General features: G+C 51.2%; 12 protein-coding genes across 12 annotated transcripts; 8 read left to right on the top strand and 4 right to left on the bottom strand.

Moving 5' to 3' along the window:
• Positions 1–3310: 3310 nt before the first annotated feature.
• On the bottom strand, positions 3311–3742 carry AA0111_g10227 (hypothetical protein; the record flags this gene model as incomplete). Its single annotated transcript, XM_028643953.1, has 1 exon — positions 3311–3742. One exon carries the CDS (start codon positions 3740–3742, stop codon positions 3311–3313), a length of 432 nt encoding a protein of 143 aa, XP_028502218.1.
• A 782-nt stretch (positions 3743–4524) lies between these two features.
• On the bottom strand, positions 4525–6102 carry AA0111_g10226 (Regulator of cytoskeleton and endocytosis; the record flags this gene model as incomplete). The annotated part of the gene is made up of 6 exons (XM_028643952.1): positions 4525–4550; positions 4601–5665; positions 5718–5737; positions 5791–5885; positions 5974–6006; positions 6067–6102. 6 exons carry the CDS (start codon positions 6100–6102, stop codon positions 4525–4527), a joined length of 1275 nt encoding a protein of 424 aa, XP_028502217.1.
• A 477-nt stretch (positions 6103–6579) lies between these two features.
• On the top strand, positions 6580–8344 carry AA0111_g10225 (Cysteine desulfurase; the record flags this gene model as incomplete). Its single annotated transcript, XM_028643951.1, has 3 exons — positions 6580–6853; positions 6907–7730; positions 7922–8344. The coding sequence occupies 3 exons, from the start codon at positions 6580–6582 to the stop codon at positions 8342–8344; spliced, it is 1521 nt and encodes a 506-aa protein (XP_028502219.1).
• Positions 8345–8739: 395 nt separating this feature from the next.
• Positions 8740–10705, top strand: AA0111_g10224 (hypothetical protein; the record flags this gene model as incomplete). The annotated part of the gene is made up of 5 exons (XM_028643950.1): positions 8740–8787; positions 8836–8890; positions 8949–9220; positions 9297–10553; positions 10610–10705. 5 exons carry the CDS (start codon positions 8740–8742, stop codon positions 10703–10705), a joined length of 1728 nt encoding a protein of 575 aa, XP_028502227.1.
• A 573-nt stretch (positions 10706–11278) lies between these two features.
• On the bottom strand, positions 11279–12633 carry AA0111_g10223 (hypothetical protein; the record flags this gene model as incomplete). The annotated part of the gene is made up of 3 exons (XM_028643949.1): positions 11279–12220; positions 12273–12367; positions 12423–12633. The coding sequence occupies 3 exons, from the start codon at positions 12631–12633 to the stop codon at positions 11279–11281; spliced, it is 1248 nt and encodes a 415-aa protein (XP_028502221.1).
• A 622-nt stretch (positions 12634–13255) lies between these two features.
• AA0111_g10222 (hypothetical protein) lies at positions 13256–13897 on the top strand (the record flags this gene model as incomplete). Its single annotated transcript, XM_028643948.1, has 2 exons — positions 13256–13672; positions 13748–13897. 2 exons carry the CDS (start codon positions 13256–13258, stop codon positions 13895–13897), a joined length of 567 nt encoding a protein of 188 aa, XP_028502220.1.
• A 1482-nt stretch (positions 13898–15379) lies between these two features.
• AA0111_g10221 (hypothetical protein) lies at positions 15380–16197 on the top strand (the record flags this gene model as incomplete). Its single annotated transcript, XM_028643947.1, has 3 exons — positions 15380–15725; positions 15790–16056; positions 16109–16197. 3 exons carry the CDS (start codon positions 15380–15382, stop codon positions 16195–16197), a joined length of 702 nt encoding a protein of 233 aa, XP_028502229.1.
• Positions 16198–16791: 594 nt separating this feature from the next.
• Positions 16792–18069, top strand: AA0111_g10220 (hypothetical protein; the record flags this gene model as incomplete). Its single annotated transcript, XM_028643946.1, has 1 exon — positions 16792–18069. One exon carries the CDS (start codon positions 16792–16794, stop codon positions 18067–18069), a length of 1278 nt encoding a protein of 425 aa, XP_028502228.1.
• Positions 18070–18222: 153 nt separating this feature from the next.
• AA0111_g10219 (Elongator complex protein 2) lies at positions 18223–20674 on the bottom strand (the record flags this gene model as incomplete). The annotated part of the gene is made up of 2 exons (XM_028643944.1): positions 18223–20499; positions 20546–20674. 2 exons carry the CDS (start codon positions 20672–20674, stop codon positions 18223–18225), a joined length of 2406 nt encoding a protein of 801 aa, XP_028502189.1.
• Positions 20675–20856: 182 nt separating this feature from the next.
• AA0111_g10218 (hypothetical protein) lies at positions 20857–21280 on the top strand (the record flags this gene model as incomplete). Its single annotated transcript, XM_028643943.1, has 3 exons — positions 20857–20897; positions 20950–21114; positions 21163–21280. 3 exons carry the CDS (start codon positions 20857–20859, stop codon positions 21278–21280), a joined length of 324 nt encoding a protein of 107 aa, XP_028502149.1.
• A 318-nt stretch (positions 21281–21598) lies between these two features.
• On the top strand, positions 21599–22378 carry AA0111_g10217 (hypothetical protein; the record flags this gene model as incomplete). Its single annotated transcript, XM_028643942.1, has 1 exon — positions 21599–22378. The coding sequence occupies one exon, from the start codon at positions 21599–21601 to the stop codon at positions 22376–22378; it is 780 nt and encodes a 259-aa protein (XP_028502190.1).
• A 273-nt stretch (positions 22379–22651) lies between these two features.
• On the top strand, positions 22652–24403 carry AA0111_g10216 (hypothetical protein; the record flags this gene model as incomplete). Its single annotated transcript, XM_028643941.1, has 2 exons — positions 22652–23661; positions 23710–24403. 2 exons carry the CDS (start codon positions 22652–22654, stop codon positions 24401–24403), a joined length of 1704 nt encoding a protein of 567 aa, XP_028502150.1.
• Between the last annotated feature and the right edge of the window lie 50 nt (positions 24404–24453).

Raw genomic sequence — 24453 nt, 5'->3', positions numbered from 1 at the left:
GGCTTCACGCAACCAAGCTTCAACCAAGCCTGCTAAGGCTTGTTGCATTTTCATCTTCCAATCGTACTTATCGACGAAGCGATAACCCGCACGGAACCTACGACAAAGTACTTGGAACCTCGCTTCCTAGGACGGGTCGACACTCTGTCGAGCCTATGAGAAGTCGTTGATTCGACTGCACTGGACGAAGCCTCGCACCACCCAATCCCTACAACGAATCGAAAACAAATCCTACATCTGAAAAGATAGCTATACTCTACACTGAGCCTTCAAGAAGCGGACATATATACGTCCGCCGAGAACCACGCGCTTCACAGTACCAGCCACGAACCACCACCATCTTCCCCTGCTCAGATACCACCGTACTTTACAGATAGCCTATAAGAGACGATGTTCATCCCGAATCCTCAAGCAGAGCTCTTCATCATCACCTCCAGTCTTGTCGCCCGAACAGACCCGTCATACACCTCCTCCACACAAATTAGTGGCTTTTATGGTCCTGGTGCGTGGGCTGCATGGATCATTACTCTGGTTGCATCATGGATATCTCTCTTCCAGGTCGATTCTACACACAACCTTCACTTCATTGGATACTCATTATATATGAATTGGGCTGCGATCGACCTTATAAGCCAGTTCAGTCAAGCTGCACGGGACCGCGACCACTTGAACATAGATCAAGCACGTTTGGAGAATATCACCGCCTCTCTGGCAATTCTGTCCATAGGCATATGCCATGCTGTTGCACAGACTGCCCTAGTATGGCGTCTTCATTCATACACTCTGGGCTCCGACTTCAGCCCTTCCCTCAGACGGCGCCTTTTAGTCCTAATCCTCGGATTGCTGATACCACTATCTGCGGCTTGGTGGTGTGAGTTGATACCCCTAGTAAGAATTAAAGCATGGTTGATAGGAAGTTCATTACTGGGTCATCTCTTTCTGGCTTGTAGCGTCTGTGATCTCATCGGAGTCAAGGGCGCCAAGGACTATTCTGTCGTGTGTATTCTCATCATGGCCCTCTTGTCTCTTCCTATGATCTGTACGTTGGATACGCTCAGGAATAAAGAGCTGACAATTATCTTCATCGGCGACATACAACCTCCTCGTCGGTGTTCCATCGTCCCATGCGCGCCACAAGGCATTGGAGAGTGGGATCAAGCCTTTTCCTTGCTTATCGCACTTGTTCCCTTTTTCTACGAATTTGGGTCTGGAATGGTCTACGCTGTGAAGAAGGGTATCCAGGCCATATACAGAACATAGTTGCCAGCAGCGTGGTAGTTTGAGTATACACCAGCCCGATTTACTGTTGTTGTCATGGATCACACGATCAAATATCTCAGTAAAGGTCACTCAAAAATCGTGTGGAAGGCATGCAGCAGCATGAGATCGAGAACCATGGAGCTTGAAACATTAGGTGCACTTCTGATTAAGTGTACGAAGTCAGAGTTGGGTGAATTCTCAGCTTGAAAGATTAGATACAAGCCTGTTCTACAACAAGCCTTACTGTAGATGAGGAGAAAGCCTTCACCTTAGCCCGCGACGTAGATGAAGAAGCGATTGAGAACGATACTACGTCCTCCTTAGCTAGGGCTGCAAGTGACGAGGTGTAGGCAATTGAACCAGGACTCCAATTTGCTGAATGCTGACAGAGTTCGGTTCGCATAGGTTGTGAAAGACATCTAGGTAATTCGAGGATGCGCAATCTCAAAGAGGCTTTCCTTTCTTGTAATAAGTTTTGACGAGGGCGTTCCGATAACGGTCGAGATTACACAGCCCCCACGCTTTAGCGGATGCGGCTGAGCGAAAGCCACATGCCTTGCGACGAGGCTGAACCTCCGCTGAAGGACACAAGAAATCCTTTCTTTTATTCCACATTGCCGCGCACACGAATCTTGGTCTTTCGACGCATGTTGGAGTCTGTTAGACTCTACATGGTGCCACCTACCACATTCGACCGAGCTTGCTACCTAGGTACCGTTACTTCACGGCTAATCACTCCCTGGGTACGAACGAGACCGCCACGATAGTGAAGCCTATCAAACTTCGAAAGCGATACCAGTTCCTCGCTTTATTTCGGACAGAATAACGGACGCTCCAGCCCATGCCGTCGAAATGTCTCTGCCATCTTCCAACAATCCCCAGATCAGCGGTTTCTATGGCCCTGGCCCATGGGCTGCCTGGATCATTACTCTAGCGATCTCATGGATAAACACCGTCCAAAATAACTACACGCACAACATGCACTTTATCGGATATGCGTTATATACGAATTTTGCTGCGGTCGACCTTATACGCCAGCTGAATTTGGCTAAAGATGAGGGGAAAATTTCTGTGGATCGACTCAACCCTGGTGTTCCAAGTTATAAGATAGACTTGGAAATGACTCCACTTGAAGTGGACGAAGCTACGCGACAAATGCTGGCAGCTGCTGTTGCGGTTGTACATATGGGTATCCAAACGGCCACGATGCAGATCATTGCGTGCTTCTACAAAGAGCGACAACAAAATTTCGATCCCAAGGAACCTATCAAGCGACGCCGTTTCATATTATCTGTCGGATTAGTGCTTCCGATAGGAGCAATCTGGTACGCAAGTATTTCGATCAGCTGTCGTCAACTCGGATTCATCGTGCTACCGGGAAGTCTTTTGCCAGGCCTCACGACGCTAATCCGCAGTTGGGTCAATATCGTTTGGTCGTGGAAGTACAATAATGTCGAACACGCTCCACGTTTAGCCAAAATTTGCGTATTCGGTGCAATTCTCAATTGGGCACTTCGCTGTTGGATTGAACCGCGGTTACACTTTCGTAACTCCGGAAATTCGCTCCTCAGTGGAGATTTGTGCTCAAGGAAAAGATGTTGTTTTGTTCCATGTGCGCCACAAAGCATCGGAGAGATGGACCAGATCTTCTCTTTGGTCATCACGCTTTCTCTCTTTCTATACGAGTTCGAATCTCAACTAGTTCGCGTGGCGAGAAAGTGTATAGGCGCGGTAAAGAAATGTATCGAGTTCCTTCTCGAAACCCTTCTCGAAACTAGGTTCGGTTCCTTGATGGTCCGCATTGTAAGGAGATGGATTGAGTTTTATCACTGGTCAGGTCTATCTTTCTATGTATAACAGGTAGTTATCCTGATGAATAGGTTAGGAGAGGTCGTTGAGGCCATGAGCTACTAAGATTGGAGGATCTACTTGAGTAGATTGGTGAGGGGAAGTTCGAAAGGATACGTACGTCCAGAAGAAAAACATGCGCGGATGGAAGAGCAGCATATTTGTAGAATCTATCCACAAGCGATCGAAGGTGTCATTCCCTTTACGCACACTCCTTAGCAACCTGCCCTAACACCTTCTCATACTCCGCCACACTCTTCGCCCCAATCAGCGTGAAATCCCTCTTCCTCCCCTCGAACATAACATACGGCACACTATCCACACCATTCCCAGCCTGCTCCTGAATCGCTGCCTTTGTCTCCCTCAACCCCTCATCACCGTTTTCCACCAACTTCTCCGCTTCATCTTGTTTCATCCCAGCTGCTACACACGCCTTCTTCAGTGTCTCAGTACTGCTCGGATGAGCGCGCTGCTCAAAGTACTGTGTGTACAGCGATTTCAAAACCTCTAGCTGAAGTCCCTGCTCTTTGTTGTTCTGCAAATACTGCAATACACGATGGGCATGCAGGGTACTCGCTAGCATGCCACCTCCAAAGTCAAACTTGATGTTCTCAGCTTTACCTAGATCCTCCATGGCGGCCATGTACATTTTCATCCGCTCTTCACTGCCTTGGTACTTTTCGTTCTTGTACCATTCATACTTGTCGACGCCTTCTTGGGTGGCGTCGGGGTAGAGTTGGTATGGAGCTAGTTTGAGGGTGAAAGTTGCTGGTGAGTTGGGGTTCGCTGTGCGGTATGCTTCAAGTGCTTTGGTGAGGCGGATGAAGCCAAGATATGTCCCATATCACAGTTAGGATTAACCAATCATGGAGAGAAGTGAACATACCAGGGACATATCGTGTCGAGTGTAAAGGTTATCGCCGATTCGTAAGGCATAGTGGATGTATTATATACAAAATGGATGATGTTTCTAACAATGCATTGGAGACGTGGTCGAGAAGGTGGAATTGATTAGTAGTATTAGTGATGTCTCGACACCCCTGAGCACGTTCGGATGATTGCAAGGTTTCTAGGGTTCCATGTCTCCGATCAACGTCATGCGGGGTGCGGCGGAACAGGCCCCGCACCGAGTACGCTAATCATCTTATGCATTGCATGCCAGAGATACGAACACAAAGCGCGAATGTATGAACCAAGTGAACTGGTGGCTTGAAGAAGGTGGTACCGAGAATAGGATTGAAGATTAGATTGATCAATGCAAGCCAATGTGCTAAACCGCCGATCGCTCAAATCAGCATAGCACAAAACTCTAACGTAAAACCCCAGAAGATGCTGTAAACGCAACAATGGTATCACCATGCTTCAACATGTATGACCTCGCAAGCGAAAGGTAGGAGACGGCGGACTGAGCCTCGACTATTGGTTCAGTTTGACGTAATTGCCTGTAGAATGGTTAGGGTAAACTCTCTTTCGAAGAGGTGTGAGTACATACCTGGGAATTGTCCCTGCTTCCCCCGTACCTTTCCAATCCACCATTCATTGTCGTTTTGCGTCCTTGAGACGATTTCTATTACGTCGCCAGTCAAGAAACTAAGGTCGCCTTCCGCTTGTGCCTCGTAGTCGTAGAGAGCTGTAACGGTTTCTGTCGCGGGTACGCCGCTGAGGCGTGAAGGCTTAGGCTTGGGTGGCGGAGGAGCGCCTTTGGCTTTGGCAGCAGAACCCCATGATCCTGTCGACAGGGTTGGCGACTTAACATCTCCAACAGCAGCTGCAGAAGGCCCAGCAGAGTAAGGTGGTGGGGGTGTTTCTGTGTCTTCCGATATCGAACTTCGGCCTGCCTTGGCTTCAAGTGCTTTCGCTGCGTACTTTGACTGCCCCGGTCGTGCACCAGCGACACGAGCGCCACCTGTAGTCTTGAACTTGACGATGGAAATCTTCTCTGCTTCTTCCTGTGTGTCGCCGCGCTTCTTCTGGTAAGCGGCCTCAATATCTAGTGTAAGGTCGAAGTAGCCGATGTCAAGCCGTTGCATGCGCTCGTGCAATGTGTAGAAAACGTTCAGCTGCATATAGTAGAAGGACTGGAACAGAGGCTTGATGAACTCTCTCTCCAGTGCGAACAGCTTCGGTAGCTCGTCTTTTAGCAAATCGTTGAAGTAGTTGTAGTCCTGCGTCGCGAGTTCTACGTCGTTCTCAGCTTTGTACATGGCCTTCTCGTCCTTGAGTGTCTTGTCCTTCTTCTCCTCAAGCTTCTTGTACGCAGCGCGATGCCTGTCATAATCGAGTTGCTTGTGGTCGCGCTTGGCGGCGATCTTTCGTACGGCCTTGATAATGACTAGCAGCTCGTCCGCCGGACGAATGACCCGGGACTCTATCATCTCAAGCTCGGGCTTAAGAGTCTCTTGTAGTTCCTTAACGACCGACTCGTATTCTTCGCATGCTTCTATGCCTGCCGTATTGCCTTCGTCGTGGAACGAATCAGGATCTGACATTCGGCCGGAAATGGGCTTATAGATTTCGGCGATGGCCTTGGAGAACTCCATCTGATGTGAGAGCATGCCTGGGAGGTGGGTTAGGCCGAACGACGAATGGGTTACATCTAGTCTACGCACCATTTATGGCTTCAAAATACCTGTCGCATGTTAGCCAAGACGTCGAGTACAACTGTGTCGCAAATGCGCATACTTCTTGGACTCCTCATGGAGCTTCTTCGTCTCCTTCTCCAGCTCTTGGAAGCGGCGTTCTGCATCGATGTAGATGGGGTCCTTTGTGATTTCACCCTGTATACGCGCTTTAGCGATGCTCAATCTCGCTCGGAAGCGGGCGCGTAGACGGGAGAGCCTCTAGAAACGCTTGCAGGATACATACGAGGTTGAACCTTTGCTTGAAGGTTTGCGGCGCCTGATCCGAGATGTTAGCGGGTGTTGATGCCCAAATGGCATGTGAGGTTGCCTGTCGTACCCGGGTGACGGTCTTTGTTAGGCCTTTCCAACTCATGGTGGGGGTATATTCCGTAAGTCTGCTCGAGATTGATACACAGTAGGGATTAGGAGAGGCCGTGGGGACTGTAGTTGTAGACCAGCAGGAAGCGACCGAACGATGCGGGCGCCGGCGTGGCTGCTAAACCTCGACGATGACGTCGCGTGTGGCTATGCAGCACTCCCTAGAATCTGCCGGATGTCACGGAGCGCCGAGCAAGTACGGAAGCGAGTACGATTATCTCACGCCAAGAGTGAACAGTCGGCTGCAGGGAAAGAAACGGCAGTGCAAAACTAAACGCTGCAAACAACGCGCCGACGCGTGAATGACTGTCTCTTTCTGGATGCAGACAATGAACGATGACGAGTGGAGGTGGTGGGTGATCGTGAGCGCTGGTGGGCTTAGCTAAGCAGCAGATCTAGGCGCTAAAACTTCATAGCTTCTAATACCTCGGGAGGCAATTTGCGTTCTTAATTTTCCCACTACTCTTCCATCATGTCTAATATTGCACCCACCGTCGCGAGGCAGGCCCTGCGCATTGCCTCTCGTCGATACCCTTCATCTGCGTTTTCTCGTGTTTCTAGCATCCGCCGGCACTATGTCTCAGAGTCCAAGCCGGCACAGGCAACCGTCTCTAACGGCTCTCCTCTCGAGTCAGCCATCAAGAAGGAGCAGCGCAGTTTCCTCAAGGAGACGGGAGAAAGAGCAGAGGATGCAACCATGCCAACAACAGGCATGGGCGCTGATGCCATGATGAGTCCTACTGCTGGTGAGCTCCAACGTCCACGCCACCCCGCTTTCCGCAAAGCTGACACAATCCAGGCATTCTCAAGCAGGCAACCGTCATGGATCAGGGCTCACGGCCCATCTACCTAGACATGCAAGCCACAACCCCCATGGACCCGCGCGTAGTAGACAAGATGATGCCCTACATGACCGGCATGTATGGTAACCCCCATTCGCGAACCCACGCGTATGGGTGGGAGACCGACAAAGCCGTAGAGGACGCCCGCGCCAACATTGCCAACCTCATCGGCGCAGACCCAAAGGAGATCATCTTCACCAGCGGGGCTACTGAGAGTAACAACATGAGTATCAAGGGTGTCGCTCGCTTTTTTGGGCGAAGCGGCAAGAAGAAGCACATCATCACAGCACAGACAGAGCACAAGTGTGTGCTTGACAGCTGTAGACATTTGCAAGATGAAGGCTTCTCCGTCACTTACCTGCCAGTAGGAAACAATGGTCTCATCGACATGGCCCAGCTCGAGGCCGCGATGCGTCCCGATACCGCCATTGTCAGCATCATGACCGTCAACAACGAGATTGGTGTTGTACAACCTGTCGAGGAGATTGGAAAGCTCTGCCGATCGAAGAAGGTCTTCTTCCACACCGATGCGGCGCAAGCTGTCGGCAAGATCCCCCTTGACGTCAACAAGATGAACGTCGACTTGATGTCGATATCAGGCCACAAGATCTACGGACCCAAAGGCATTGGCGCGTGCTATGTACGAAGACGGCCTAGGGTCAGGCTCGACCCCATCATCAGTGGCGGTGGCCAAGAGCGAGGACTGCGAAGTGGAACAATCGCACCTCCTCTTGTCATCGGCATGGGCGAAGCCGCACGGATTTGCAACGAAGAGATGGAGGTACGTACACTCTTTTTTCACTTTCATGAACACTATGATTATTTGCTTCCGACATGCATGGCTTTCAGAGTGTTAGGCGGCCTCGGCCGTCGACGCGCCATGTTGACAAATGTGCAGGGGTTATGAGTTCTTTGTTACGCATTGTTTTGGTCACATCATTCACCAGTCTGGGCATTGCTGACCACAACTAGTATGACACCAAGCGCATTTCAGCGCTGTCGAACCGTCTCCTCGAAGGCCTGCTATCACTCGAGCACACCACACTCAACGGTGACAGGGAGCGACATTACCCCGGGTGTGTTAACGTTTCTTTCGCCTACGTTGAGGGTGAATCACTCCTCATGGCACTGAAAGACATCGCCCTCTCTTCGGGTAGCGCCTGTACTTCGGCGTCGCTTGAGCCTAGCTACGTGCTCCGAGCGCTTGGCAGCAGCGATGAGAGTGCGCACAGCAGTATCCGCTTCGGTATCGGACGCTTCACTACAGACTCTGAGATCGACTACGTGTTGAAGGCGGTCAAGGAGCGAGTCACATTCCTCCGCGAGCTGAGTCCGTTATGGGAACTCGTGCAGGAGGGTGTTGACCTCAACACGATTGAGTGGAGTCAACATTGAGCGTAGTAGTTGTTTGATACCCTGGAGGACCTTGTATAGTATAATGACGTACATTCTTTGGCACATATTCTGCCCACGCTCGCTGAAGCGGTTACGAGAAACACGATTACATAGTTTTGTAACATACGCAATAGCTCTACATATAAATTGTATTGAGCATACATAACGATTTGCGAAACACTTTTGAGTTTATTCACGTACCTGACATGGTCCACACACTTGAGTGATGTATGGAGTGCAAAGGCATATGGCGTACAACCTTGGGACTTTGTAACAAATGGAGGCACATTTCATTGAAGGATTGCCAAGGTGTTGAGGGGTTCATGTTGGGAGAGGCATGGACCGTGCTCTATGGCCATCATCTAGCCAGTATGCCATCATCGATCAGTTACAACATGGCCAGCGACAAAGTACTCAACTGGCTGTACAGCGTACTCGTTAATGTAAGTTAATCGGTGAATCCATATTGTACATGCGCTAATAACAGTCAGGAATACTCAGACGTAAATCGCACATATCACGACGCGGCCGAGGCACTGTCCAACTGTATGTCACATGTGTTGCAGCTTCACGACATGCAGACTGACTTGACACCAACGTCTAGACCCGTCGCTTGCGCCCAAGACAGAGCCATACACATACGAGAATGGATCTTCAGCGCTCCTACTGCTGCTCAGCGGCACGCTGCCCGTTACGTTTCGTGGCGCGACATACGGCTTTCCGGTAGCGATATGGGTGCCTCACTCATACCCTCGAGAACCACCCATCGTATACGTCACACCCGCCCAAGACATGGTCTTGCGACCTGGACAACATGTGAGCACCGACGGTAGAATATACCACCCATATCTGGCACAATGGGCGAAATACTGGGATGTGAGTACTGCATGAGCTGTGAGAGCTGATGGGCCGAACGCTCCACCTGCGGGCACGACAGCTAACAATCGCACAGAAGTCTACGCTCTTCGACTTCCTGGCCGTGCTAAGAGGCGTCTTCGCAAAAGAGCCGCCCGTGCGATCGAGGCAACAACAGCCACAGTACAATGCGCCTGCGCAACAAGCACCGCCTCCAGTACCCCCTCCGCCAGCCGACTGGCGTCGCTCAGTACAAGGGATTCCAGGCGCATCCTCGTCCCCTGTTCCACCAAATCAAGCTCCAGCGCCTCCTCCAAAGCCACCGAAACCCCACGAACAAGGCCGCTCCACACCTCAGACGCCACAGGGTCGGTACTCGCAACCCCCTCCTCTACCACCCCACCCTCCGCAACATCCACAGTCGCCGCAGTCATACCAGCAGAACCAGAACAGTAGATATGATGCGCCACAACAATGGCAACAGCAGCCTTCGAGCCAGCAATATGCGCCGAGTCGACAGGGTGGTTACAATCAAGGCTCAGGGCCTCAGCATCCTCAAACCCATGCGCATGGCTTCCCTCCGCAACCAGTACAAAGCAGCAGCCCTGTGAGCCCCATGGCACCTAATGGCCAGCGAACAGCTGCCCAGTTCTCGAGATCAGGGCCTCCACAACCTCCCAATTTCCAGCAAGCGCAACAGTACCAAGCACCACCGCAATCTCAACAGCAGTACAGACAACCCCAACCGCCACAACAATATCAGCCGCCGCCGCAGGGTTACCCGCCACAACAGCATCATCAATTTCAGCAGTACCAACAACAACCTCAGCAGGCGCCACCAGCCCCTAAGCCCCCAATCGACCTTCTCGATGACTCGCTCGAAGTTACCTTGCCGTCACAGTCTGGCAACCAGATTCCCTTACCGGTACCACCTGTTCCTCCAAACCCTGAAAAAGATGCGCTTCTCCGGGCCTTGAGTCAAACACTGGTTTCGCAGATTCGACAGACAGTCTCTTCCAACATGGCTGCGGTAGCGCCACTTCGCGCGCAACAAGCTGCCCTCCAGGCTGCCTACTCTCGACTACAATCAGAACTTGGCGAGCTCCAGCAGCTTGACGCGGCGCTTGCGAACAACGAACAAGTGCTGAAAGGCGCCATGGTAGAAGCGGACCGAGTCATGGAGGACGCACGAAGAAGAAAGGCACCAGATGTTGATGACGTGCTAGTAGCGCCTACGATAGTCGGAGGGCAACTTTACACGCTTGCTGCAGAAGAAAAGGGTATTGCAGATGCTCTATTCGTTCTAGGTCGCGCTCTGGACAAGGGGCGAGTTAGTACTGATGTATTTGTCAAGGTAAGTGTATCCATGGCGAAATTTCTGCAAAGAAGATGTAACTGACATGACCACAGCAAACGAGAAGTCTCGCTCGTGAGCAGTTCTTGAAAAAAGCCCTGGTCAAGAAGATTGCAAAAGGCATGGCTTTGGATGAGTATCAGATGCATTGAACGGAAATCTTGGGAAATAGCAAATGCATGCAATGAGTCCACTTTGCTACGTCTCGCCATCTATCTCACATTTCTATCAAGTGTTCTTGGAGTGTATGGCCATTACAATCTGGACGTGAAAATTGGTCGGCTGACTCGGCGTAATGCATGTCGACCATACGGTACCTTTCCGCCTCCCAAGACCCTAATGCTTACTAACGACTAGATAACCACGGGCCATTAGATCTGTTAGTAGCGCCACTGGACTGAATATGTCAGTAAGCTGTCAATGGGAAATCACCTCGGCTACATGTTCCGCGGGATATGGAGCAGAAAGACTAGCTGGCGGCGTTTCTGCTTCGAGCTGGTCGGCTGAAAGAAGTGGTTTTTAGACACGCAGACAGACATTGGTTGAGTGTGAGCAGTGGTGATATTGGAAGCCAAGAGCACATCAAGCATCAGGAGAAGAAACTCATGTTGAAATTTGGATTTAATTAAAACTAAAACTAAACGCTACGCTTGAAAAATCATTAGGTGGGTATATTGGAGGTCGTGGCCCCCGGAGAGGTATCATCGTATCGCTATAGCGCAAGCTTACTGGGAAAACCTGCTTGGTGAATTCCTGCCCAGGTACTTCCTGTCCTCAAGATCGACCTCGTATGTGTCGTAAGGGTCAGGTGACACCTGCTTCTCTACCACAGCCGCTGCTTCGACTTTGTTGCCCATCTCGACAAGGCTGATATCGCTACCAGTGCGGTCCTTCTCCTGCGAGCGGTAATGGCCCAACTGGCTGCGGGGTTTGCTGCCAACTGTGACGACAGTAGCTGCTGAGATCTTGCTGAACTGGCCACTGCCGTTGCTGGCACTGTTGGAGTTCTGAGTACCCATGCTGGAGCCCATTCTCTGGAGGAGAGAGCCCATGGAAACCATGAGACTTCCCAGGCCGGCCATGCTGAGCACGGGTCGTAGCTTGGGAAGGCAGCAGGCAATGAGGGCGACGTTGGTCTCAACGACAGTCCAGAAGAGACCGTGCGAGGTGATGCCAGTGATATCGTAAGTGGGCATACCCATGATGAACTGCTGATCAAGGGCAGCAGAGGGTGTGTTCTGCTTGATACAGATGACCATGCGAACAATGGCAGAAGCGACGGCAAATCCTCCGAGTAGGAAGACACCGCACAACTGGATCTTGCGGACGGTGGGCATTTGCAGACGCCAGATCCAAGGAAGGGGTAAAAGCAAGATGCACAGATCAAAAACGGCATCGAGAACTGTGAATGCGATGGTTGCCTCGAAACCAAAGGGGCAGTTCTCGGCGATGCTTGCCAGAGAGCCCCAGTTGGCGGCAAAGTTCAGACGGCAGTCGAAGATGAAGCCGAAGAAGAAGGCAATTGTGAAAGCGACAGTGAGGACGATGAAGACCAAAGAGGTCCACTGGAAGCCAGGCCATGTGAAGATGCGACGGTAGAGGAACAAGAAAGCGAGTTTCGTGAGACCAATAGCGAGCGGCTGCATGATAAAGATCATGTACACACACTGTCAAAGCGTTAGTTGAATGAACATGCCAGAGAGGAACATGTGGACCCACTTTTTCGAGAATTACCAGTTCTGGTGTGGTGCTGTAGATCCAACCCTCGATATTATCCGGGCCGTTGTGTCCGCCAATGATGCCCTTGGCTGCACCTACAACGATAGTTAGCCAAGAGATAAGCTTGTTTCTGGTCGGGTTATATCTTACCATAGATCATAACGGTGGAGACACCAATGGTTGGGAGAAGAGCAAGGAGACAGAAGAAGTCGTCGAGATGCTTGCTGAATCGCGTATCTCTGGACTTGACGGCCTTCTCTGCTGCTACACCCAGTCGAAGGGCGACAGCAATGACAGTCGTGGCTGTGAGGACGATACCAGTGACCAAGCACGAAGTAACGTTGATGTATTCGTAACCCATTTTGCCGATGATGCAGCCAAAGAGACTGGGTACTTGATAGAATGAAGTGACTGAAGTGAGTGGAGTGATAATAACCGGCGGTATTCGCCCTGGATTATGTACCATATGGCATTCTCAGGTGTGATGAGCGGAGTCAACTCCTCGTCACAAAATACATATGTAAGTCTAGGTACTCTGGTACACACCCTCCCAGCTCAGGTTAGGGGACCTAGTTGATTCCAGGTTGTTGGGCGTGCGTAAGGCTGCCCGTTGGCAGGCAAAGTGACGTAGAGAGGCCCAACGACCTGGGAAACGTCCATCAACCACGAGCGGAAGATCTCCCGCACCTCGGTCTAGATTTGGCCCCTGATGCGAGGCTGGGGAAGAGCGTTGATTCGCAGGCCCACCCAGATCGTGAGACAAAATGATTTTCGATCGCAACGGACCGCAGTCGGACTCAGCTCCATGCACGGTAGCGGCCCATCACGCTACTGTCTGGAGGGGCACGGCCGCAAACCTTAACTATACGCCGTTTCTTTAGGACTTGCCTCGTGCATCCTCCGCGCTGCAGGCCATCGTGACTATTTGACATGCAGGTTGCTGCAATGTTTCTCGATCGTTACCTCTCGCGTTCGTCAACACCATGTTCGCTCGATACAAGCTCATAGCGTCAAGTGACCAGGCTTCGGAACATGGCCCACTTCCTCCCTCGACGCACAGACGACTGTACCCGACGATAGCACTTGTATTGCTTACAGTTGCCAATGTCTGTGTAATGGGCTTGTCTATTGCCATATGGCGCACGGCGGGTGTGGCCGCCACGGTCACCCCGGAGGTTTCTTCCACACCCACCCCCACCAGCCTTGCATTGCCCAACGCCCTCGATCCACAACCCAGCGAACTTGCTAGGGTAGATTCCCTTCCCATCGCGTTCGTTCCCTTCCACTGGAATACGCCATGGGGTGCGCCCAATGCTTCGGATGCTGATCCGCTGTGGGACAACATCAACACTGCGCATGGACATATCGCAGTGGACCATGAGTTCGCAGCGGAGAATCACGTGAGTTACCCTGAACCGGGTTCTTGGAAAGGATGACAGCGTGGGTCAAAGAGTGGGTGTTAACAGTTGCAATAGTGGCCTCCCTCTATGGACATACCTGGAATGCCTGGCAAAGGGATGTATCTTCTCCAAGCCTACCATCAGCTTCACTGCCTCGTACGTCACACTCCTTTCTTCCAATACTTTTACTTCGATCTATACAACTTTCTGACCATCACAATGTAGCGCATCGTTCGCGCCTCGTATGTAGCCTTACACCGCCAAGAGGTACCTCCCTTTCCCACGCATCACGCCCTGCATTGTTTTGACGCCCTCCGTCAACACATTATGTGTCATGCGGATAATACTCCGCTCTATGGGCACGGTGATGGCATGGCTGGCAACGGACAGATGCACCAATGTAGGGACTGGACCTCGCTTAGAGATTATGCAACGAAGAACACTGCATGTTTCCGCGATGGCGTACCTGGCATGAGTTTGGCGGATCATTTTGGTGTTTGCGATGACGGAACTGATGGTCTGGAGGAGCTGGTTTCAGTGACGACAGAGACATAGTATCTAATCTTCCTGAGTAACATGTTTTTTTCTTCGAGCAATCTTCTCACTATGCACACCACCTACCATAACTTCGACCTGCGCACTGCTGCCCTCTTCCTACCACGTGTTACTTTGCCACGTCGGCTTCTGCTTTGTGCAAGTTGTCCAGATCTCAGTAGCCATATGACTCTCGTCCTTTTCGTTGAGAGAGGTCGATGCCGCTAGCATATCACACAGCGTGATAGAAAGCCATCTGATGAAGTTGTTGCATTAGGGTCTCGAACCGATTCAGGACTTCAGGTACGTTGTCATGATTTGAATACGTTCTTCGTGGCGTTCTATCGCCATAAACCCGATTTGGACTGGATAAGTCAGCCACGATGTATACTAAGATAGTAAGTGCCAGCTACACTATAAGGAGTGGCTAGTTGGGCGTTGTCACACACGGCGGAGGCGCCCGCTGGCCAATCAGTTTGCATAGGTAACCGAAAAGGGTCCAGTGAGTCTAGAAAAACGTGCTGGAAAACGTGTGTTCTGGCCCAAAATGGGATTAAAAGGCATGTCTTAGCGATCGATTCTGGAATCAGCCCAATAGTCTCCCCGGCTTGGTAGATACAAACTGTGATATGCTCTTATTGGTCGGGGCATGAATGCCGCAACGTGCGGAAAACTCTCCGCCAAGTTAGTGCGAAACCTTAAACGGTCGATGGTTCTGGTCTTCGGTACGGGTACCAGTACCATTTACGCCTGTCGGTCTCCACCGACGTAGTTGCTCGCTTATCGGCTGGACAGCAACAATCTTAGTGTAACTGCCTAGGGATCGCGAATCTGTAACAGGGCCTGGAAGCCTTGCAAAACTGAAACTCATGATGTGGAGTGCAAGGCGCAGAGTTCTGGCAATCGAGGCGCTTCGGAGCACGAACCGGATGGGATAGCACTGAGTCGGGCACGCAGCTGGGCAGGGGGTTCACCAACAAAAGATTTGAGAACATACCGCACTATGAGCCACCTTGGATGAGTACAAAGAGCCCACGGATTCCTATCATTTTAGAATCATCAGCTTCGATTATCTCCAGCTCTTCCATCAGCTTCTCATCTCCGGTCATCTCAGCCATCACACCCTTCTGTGTCTTCGTGCTATCAATCGCTTAACAGCCTCCGAATTTCACAATGCAGTTCACTACTCTCGCTCTTTTTGTTGCTTCTGCAACTGCCTCCCCTCTCCTCGGACTCAAACTCGGCGGCATCAGCGTCGGTGTTGGCACTTCCAGCGCTCTTCTGGATGTGAACCTGGGTGCAGCTAAATCGTCTTCTGTTGTCGCTGTCGCTGCCGCTGCTACCAAGACATCCACCATCACCGCAGTGCCAACCGCAACTAATGTGAACCCGACTATGCCTTCGAGCTTTTCTGCCCCAGTTCAGGGCTCCGGCATCCTCACTCTTGACAACTTGCCTGCTATGCCAGCCGTCATTGACAAGACCCTCTCGGGTGTTCTTGGCGCTGTTTACGGTCTTTGTAAGTCTATTCGATAACGCGCTCCCATACCACTATCCTGGAAGTTGCTAACGTGTGATTTCAGTGTCTGGAGTTTGCAGCACCGACTTCAAGTGCACCATCACCGTTGCAGGATCCATTCAGTCTCTACTTGTCGATGGCGACAAGTACACGGCGAGCAGCAGTATCTCAGCATGGTGCGATAAAGGTCGCTGCTACGGCTCTGCCGATATCCCTCTTACGGCTACTGCCCCGTTCACAATCACTTGCGACCAAGTTACTGGCACCCACGCGTGCTCAGCCACCATTTCGGGAGCCGCCAACGCCATCTTCACCAACGGTCAACAAGTTGGTAAGTTCAGCCGGATGTGTCATTCTCCGAGAACTGCACTAACATGTCTTAGAACTCTGGGGATGGCTCACACCTGCTGGATACTGCAAGGATGGTGTTTGCGTTGCTTCCATCAGCGCTGTCGGAGACCCAATGTACTAGACACACACCATAGAGTGTGATGGCTGAGATGACTGAGATCGGGCACCAGCACCTTTCCGTTCCTTCTTTTTCTTCGTGCTAGGGCCCAAGGATGGAGCTTGATGGCTTAAACTTTGGAAAGTACGGCTTGTGTAAGAAGGTCTTTTATGACGTAATGTTTTTTCAGGCGGACTTCAGCGATGCAAGCGATGGCGTCCGTATACGACTTATCTGCGAGGTACTTAATATCGAATCCAAATCTTTCTCATGATCCATGGTCCAAGGCAGTTCGTTGGGTGTTGTGAAATGACAAAGGATCAAGCCTCAATTAAGGTTGCAGTAGTAGGGTGCTAAGCGTCGTGCATTGATGACTGAGATTTATCCGGCCGCATCATGGTTGTTCCGCTCCAGCTCATCTAAATTAAGTGCTATCCAACACCGATACGACTAGCTTCAGGCACCCCGTGGCGCCACGATGTCTGTAGACAGGCAGAGTTCTCTCCTGTTGCCTGGCCTTCTTGCTGTTCTTTGTGTTTTCGAAGGCCCCGCCTGACCATATACCACGCGCATATCTCTGCGCATCCACTCGCTTTTTACTTTAGTTAATACTTAATAATGTCTTCTTCTACTTCGCAGCCTCAGGCTACGCCTCAGGCTACGCCTTACGCGCCCGACGCGACTTCAGCTGCGCCTCCTTCTCCTGTTCCGACGCCTCCTCCAAAGTCTGTTGCTAGACTATCCGACGCGACAAATGCCAATGCCACGTCAACTGCGAACGCGAACTCCCCCAGAACCCAAGCCTCGAGCAGCCCTGCGCCGGGTGTTCCCACCACGGGTCCTACGGCGTCGATCCCGAACACGACAGCTCCACAGGCGACCGAGACCGAGACCGAAGAACACCTTTCGTTCAACGACAAGCTCAATGCCGGCGACCGGTACTGGAAGTTCAAGTTTGGCCTTGGAGCCATTGCCATCATAACCGGCTTGGTCGGCATAGGCTGCTTTGCCTACTTGATGACCACGGACTTGTACACCAACAACGACTACTATTATCTCGGTTACAACAGTTACGCAGTCTGGCCTGGTCTAATCACCTGGTCCGTCTCAGTAGCTTTTGTCGCGCTTTGCATGATCGTCTTTATTGTGCGCAAACGGCCTGTGCACCCTGGTGTTCGTGTAACGATGGATCTTCTGCTGTGGCTTGCCTTCATTATAACAGCAATGTTTGCTATTTTTGCGTTCCGAGACGTGTTGGATTACGGTTTATATGGTGGACCTGATGGATATAGTTATGGTTCTGGTGGTGGAGACTATGTTCTGGCCTCCAACGGCACGTGGGTATGGGAACAAGACACGAGCTATGTCAACTCCCCGCGGGACTGTGATTACTACGGATTTAACAACTGCGAAGAGCAGGACGCTTATGTTAACAAGCTTTGGGCGGAGAAAGGGACACGCGCAAACACTACGTTGACAGGTGTTGTATGCCAATTCTTCGGATTGGTTATTCACTTCGCCCTCTTCGTGTGGGCTTGCGTCGACTGCCATCGCCACAACCGCAGCAAGACCAGCAAGGACGCAGAGAAGATTGCTGCCAACATCGTACAGACCATGATCACCAATGGCGCTATTGTGCCCCCACCAGGGCAGGCCCATATGAAGCCGCAACCAGGACAAGTCATGTACTATCAGATGCCACCGAACCAGCAGGGATATCCGATGCAACCCCAGTATATGCAGCAAGGACCGGGACAGATGCAGCAATTCGGACAACATCCACAGATGATGCAGCCTCAACAGCGCATGTCGCCTGGACAGTACCCGATGGCCAAGCCTGGAATGCCTCCTGTGGCACCGGTCAATGAGAAGAGTGCGGGGGCACGTTACGCTTGAACATCAAGCACGAGATACAGGATTGTTTGTGGAAAAATTGAAGGAAATGATTTTCTTTGGCGAGATACCCCAGCAAAACATGCGTAATAGTGTAAAGTTTTGATCAAATTCAACTGTCGACATGTAACACGTTCCTGAAATCTTCTGCTATTGCTACGATGCCTCTTGCGAGATGTTGAAGACACGCAACGAGGTATCATCACTCGCTACTGCAATCTGTTGTTGCTCGCCATCGGCTCTTCCAGGCCGCCAGACGATCTGGTTGATCGTCTTTGCGGGTGCTAACTCCGCTTTGACCATAGACACTTCTACCTTGTCCAAAGCATCTGATGGAGTGTTTACAATGCCGATCTCTCCATTTTCCGTACCATAGGCAAACATAATTTTACCACCAGGTAGCACGTTGTTACATGACACAGCAGTAACGGCGGCATTAGCTGGTACGGTAGCCTTGAGTTGCACATCATTGTCAACGATCTGCCATATCTTGACACTCTTGTCTCTTCCAGCAGTCATGAATGTGGGTACTTCAAGAGGTGTCCAGGCAGCACCTAGTATCATACGCGAATGGCCCTTTGGATTCGAGTACTTGAGCGTGTACAGCGATGGCTCATCGCTGCGCTCCCAGATCACCCATTGTCGGTCCCTTCCAACGCTAAGAAGATATTTGTCGTCCGGCGAGAACTGCAGAGCGGTAACGGTGAGTGAATGTGCCTTAAGTGCGGGTTTTACTTCTAGCCATTCTTTCGTGTCGTACAAACGTATAACGGCGTGGTCGATGGAACTAGCTCTACAAGCTGTTGCGACAAGACTTCCGTCTCGGCTTACAGCAACTGCGGAGATTTCGTATCCGTGTCCGTAGAGCTTCTCTGTCTCCGGCCACAGCAGATGGCGGGCAAGATGGTCTTCGAATGGCGGATGAGAGAATTCCAGTGTAGATTTGCGGATTACGGAAGCAGGGTCAACGGCTTCGCGCTCGTCTTCATCGCCGTTCTCCACCGGATCATCATCCCCGACAGCTTGAATAGCTTTGTTTGAGAGGCCGAGAACAGGAATGTTGGCAGCATCTGGGAGTTCGGCGGTGGTTGATGCCGTGATACCAGAGAGCTTCTCAAGCATGTCTGCCACACCTCGGGGTTCATCGAAAATGCGTAGCAACTTTTCGTCTGCACCGGAAACGAATTGAGAGTTGGACACGGCATCAACACAGTTTAGATCGTAACCGTGGATTTGGGGTCGCGAGAACTCGTGCCAGGAAGCTGACGCGCCGTCCCGTTTCCACTGTGAGTAGAGCCGACTCGTTTGATCGGAACCAGTGGAGAGCATGTAAGATCCATCTCTTGACCAACTGACACCCTTGACCTCGCGTACATGACCCGTGATAGCGACTTGCTGTGTCCACATATCTTCTGTGGATGAGTAAGTCCATTTCCTCCAGCTTCCTGTTCGTCCCAGAGACACCACTGTGTTGCCATCCGGTGACCACAGCCCGATCCAGAATCCACCCGCACTTCCCGTAGCACTTGTTGAGCCCTTCTGTGCGCTGATCTCGCCTAGTCTAGTGATACAGACCCATACACCAGAGTTTGGATCAGACTCCCAGATGGCAACTGAGTTATCTTCGGAAGCAGTGAGAAGCTGCAGCTTTCCTTCGCGATGTCGCCACGAGGCCTGGTAAATCCAATCTTCATGCCCGAGTAGCAAAGCTTCAAATGTGATAGAGTGCTTCGATGTAGCTGAACTTATCCAATGTGCCTTGTTCGATAACGCCTTGCCCAGTCCACCCAAAGCCGGATCGTTGAGTGCACTACTAGCAGCGGGAAGCTCGTTGCCACGATGAAGTCGCCAAAGACGGACGTACTTGTCCTGGCTTGCTGATGCTAGCAGTAGATCGCTGTTGGGATCGGATGTCTCTCGGGTGAATGCAAGCGCGCGTATCCATCCTTCGTGTCCGCTTAGAGTTGCTGAAAGCTGGAATTGGCCTTCTTGCGATACGTAAATCTGAATGGTAGCGCGAGTGCCCGCAACTGCTAGCACCACGGATGTGTCGTCCAGAGTTGCAAGTGCTAGATTTAGAGGGAAGTACTTAGGTGAAAGCGTGATGGTCTGCACGAGTTCGATATCGATGTCGTTGAAGTCTGCATCGTGAACGAGTTTCCAGATTTTGACGCTGCCATCTGAAGATCCTGTAGCGAGAGTGTCTGAACCGGGCAGAACGGCTATTCTAGTAACAGGCTGGATGTGACCGGAGACTGTCTTAACGCAATCGAAGGGTTCACCTCTTCGGCCTCGCCATATCCGAATTGTGCTGTCTGCTGATCCACTAAGTAGGATCGAGATATTGGGCAATTGTGTAGGAAAGAATTTGACAGCGTTGACAGCCTTAGTATGTCCATTCAGAATCGCCTGAACGCCGTGAAGACTTTCATCCTATCTCGGTGAGTGAAGGGTACGTCATACGCCAGTATCGACTTACCTGGGGATCCCATAGTGCGATGCAGTTGTCTGCGCCGAACGCTAGGAGTTGCGACCCAGCTTCGTCCCAATCAGCGGCGGCGGGGTTACGGTTTCCGCCTACAGAGATGAATTCAGAAGATACATTCATTGTTCGGCTTAGGCGTTGTGTATGCGCGTGCACCACATCTAGTCATCGCCGTAAGGATTTCTTTGGCGCTAGTCTCGCTTAGCTGCGTTAGACTGAGGGGACTGCAGAGCGGGCGCATCCGGTCTCAATAGTAGCCAAGGATCTTGCAACATTTATCATCTAAAAGGTGATCGAAGTCAGAGATGTCGAACGATGCCACTGTCCCGATAACGATCGAATTTAGGCAAGTGGTGAAATTGATATCTGCCAGTATCCCCTCACTAACGTTTTTACAGTGGAGGGCTCGAGATCCTGTTCGCCAACCAGAAAAAGTATGACCTCGACTTACCGGCCAAGGACGAGTCGGGTGAGCCAGCAAATGTTGCGTTCCTTGTCAGACATCTCTGTGACAAGGTCATGAAAGACCCGCGGAAAGAGCTCTTCGTCCTCGACGATACGGTGTATGTCTATACTTTGAGACTACGACAGCATATTGACAAAAGCCCCAGGCGACCTGGAATACTAGTTCTCATCAACGAGGCAGACTGGGAGTTGGAGGGCGAAGACAAGTACGAAGTTCAAAAGGGTGATCACATCATGTTCGTGTCTACGCTTCATGGAGGATAGCCAGGACCTATACGAACGAGGATCATTCAAAGGCCGTGTTTGGAAAATAAAATGCGACCAGCCATAACCAAGATGATACTCACACGATTTTTTCTTGTTATTGTGTATCTGACATCGGAACACGGGGATGAAGAGTTGGCTTACGTTCGTGTGCGCAGGCTCGGAATCGGAAAGCCCCTTCCGAATGGCATCTTACTTTAACGAACTAACCGTGCGCACTATGAGAGCTTATGCTGACAGGGTAGCCTGACCCCTCATAAGAAGAACTGACCGTCGCATAGCTATTTCTCCTTTCTCTCCAGATAGCAAACAGCAACCATGGCCCGCAGCGACGTTCTACCTCCTCATGTCGACCCCTCGATCCGCGAAGTCAACGACGTACTCCTGGGCATTGGCGGTATCACCTACACCATCTGCTATGTCCTGATGGCACGTCAATCCATCCGCGACCGCACATACTCCATGCCCCTCTTTTCGCTCGCTTTCAACTTCGCCTGGGAGATCGTATTCGCCCTCTACGTTGCCGAAGAACCTCGAGAGAAGACTATGTTTACCATATGGATGCTCATAGACCTCGGTCTTGTCTACGCGGCTGTCAAGTACGGTGCGAATGAATGGAAACATGCGCCTGCAGTGGGCAGGCACGTGGGCAAGATATTTGCAGGCATGCTTGCGTGGTGGTGCATTGCACTTTACGCTGTGAGCAGTTGGTGGGTCGATCCAGTCAACCCGGTCAATCCGAAAGTCGGAAAGGCATATCGTGGTGTCAAGGGCATTGACACCGATGAGCTGGGCTTCATGACGGCCTTGGTCGCGCAAGTTGTTCTGAGCGTCATGTCACTGGCGCAAATCATGATTAGACAAAGCAGTCGCGGGTCGTCCTACACGATTTGGGCGTTAAGGTTCATTGGTAGTCTGGCGGGGCTAACTCTGAACTATGGGTACTGCTGGTGGGTATGGCCGGAGGCGCATGGATACTATACCACCCCCATCAACATTGTTATGATGGTTACTTGGATACTGGCTGATCTGGGATACTTCGTGGTGCTTTGCAAGGTGCCGCGAGTGCACAATACTGTAGAAGACAAGAGCAAATGAGGAGTAGTGCATGCTACAGGAATCTTAACGTAGCAAAGTTCATATTCGATATCACATAAGACATGTTCTATGCATGACGCGTTCTCACTGCTGCTGTGCCAGTGCTTACAACGCGTCGAGAACGCCAAGCTTTGATCACATGCTGACGTGAAAGCGCGTTTCCAGGGTCCCGCATGCCCGTTCGCCTCCGCGGCTGCATTCGTGCATTGATCTTGTTGTTTACTCAATCATCAACATCCTCACGACGACCACTTTCTTTGGGCCACAAAACAGATGGAGTCCGATGATGAAGATCTCAAGCTGGCGATGGCAATGTCACTACAAGAGGTTTCGCCTTGGGCCACTCGCGACGCCACAGCAATTGCTAAGAACGAACCTATCGACCTCATATCTGACAGCGATGACAATGAGGATGAGGATCTCCGGCGTGCGATTGCCCTGTCACTCCAGGAAAGCGGCAATAATGACGTTCAACAGTCCTCAGCGACAACTGTTCCAAAGGCAGCCGTTCTAAACAACACTCCGGGTCTCATGGGCATGGATCGAAAGGCCATGGAACAGGAGCGCTTGGCAAGACTTGGTAAACGAAAGCGCGACGTATCGCCCGAAAGACCTTCCAAGCAGGTTGCGAGACCACCTGCAGTCAAAACGGCCTCCGATGAAATACCACTGCAATATCCTAGAGGGACGATCAAGCGCACATTCGCGTCGAAATATCCACGGACCGACGACATCACCATCGACGAATTATTAGAAGCATCTTCAGTCAACATCGCAGTCATCAGCTCATTTCAATATGACTCGGGATGGTTGTACGAGAAGCTTGACCCATTGAAGGTGAAACAAATATGGTTGATGAATGGTAAACACAGAGGCGAAGACGTACAGGCAAAGCGCATTCAGGAATGGAAGGAATCTGGTGTGCCAAACATGAAGCTGCATTTCCCACCAATGGGTGGCATGATTGCTAGCATGCATAGCAAGTTCATGCTATTGTTTGGGAAACACAAGTTACGCATTGCTATACCAACCGCGAACATGACCCAGACCGACTGGGGCGAAGTTCCGAACGATTGGCAACCCGGTATCATGGAGAACTCAGTATTCTTGATTGACCTTCCGCGGAGACCTGACGATACTGCTACCAAGAAGGAAGACTTGTCGACTTTTGGTCGCGAATTGCTATATTTCTTAGAGAAACAGGAAGTTGGGCCACAAGTGGTTGATGGATTGCTAAAGTTTGATTTTGCGCAGACTAGCCATCTGGCCTTCGTTCACTCCATGTAAGGCCCCTAGTATGCTTGCTAGTTGTACGCACTGATTCGGAATAGTGGTGGTTCACATAAGATCGAAACAGATCATCCAACAGGTCTCCCTGGCCTTGCACAGGCTATACGAGAGCTGCATTTAGACGATGTCGAACACATTGAGCTGGACTACGCAGCTTCCTCCCTCGGTGCCATCAACGATAACTTCCTGTCACGCATCCACCTTGCTGCACGCGGCGAATTGTTTACGAAAGACAATGCGCTCGTTGCCGATGTGCGCAATAGCATTAGGATATACTTCCCTATCCACGACACGGTCGAGAAAAGTATGGGAGGTCTGGGATGTGCAGGTATCATCACGTTGAGTCCTCAATGTTACAATGCACCAACATTCCCAAAAGAGTGCATGCGTGACTACGACTCTATGCGACGGGGTATACTATCGCACAATAAATTGCTGTTTGCGCGTGGTCGCAAGAAGGACGGGAAGCCTTTCGCGTGGGTTTACGTTGGCTCTGCCAACATTTCTGAATCAGCGTGGGGAGGGCAGAAAGTACTGAAAGGCGGACGAATAGGGAGTCTGAACATCAGGAACTGGGAGTGTGGTGTCGTCATGCCTGTACCAGACGCCAAGTTACAGAGTCTCGAACAGAACGGACTACCATCCATGGATGTGTTTGCGGGCACGGTCGAAGTTCCTTTCAGATTTCCCGCGGACAAGTACGACGGTAAACGACCCTGGTTCTTCAGTCCGTGATAGGCGGCACCCAGATCGCCATGATGCTAGTCGCTGGCGGTGACTCCAAA

This window comes from Alternaria arborescens (assembly GCF_004154835.1).
Source record: "Alternaria arborescens strain FERA 675 chromosome Unknown contig_33, whole genome shotgun sequence".
Classification (NCBI taxonomy): domain Eukaryota; kingdom Fungi; phylum Ascomycota; class Dothideomycetes; order Pleosporales; family Pleosporaceae; genus Alternaria; species Alternaria arborescens.
The sequence above is the reverse complement of the archived record's forward strand: the minus strand, read 5'-3'. Positions and strand labels throughout refer to the sequence as shown.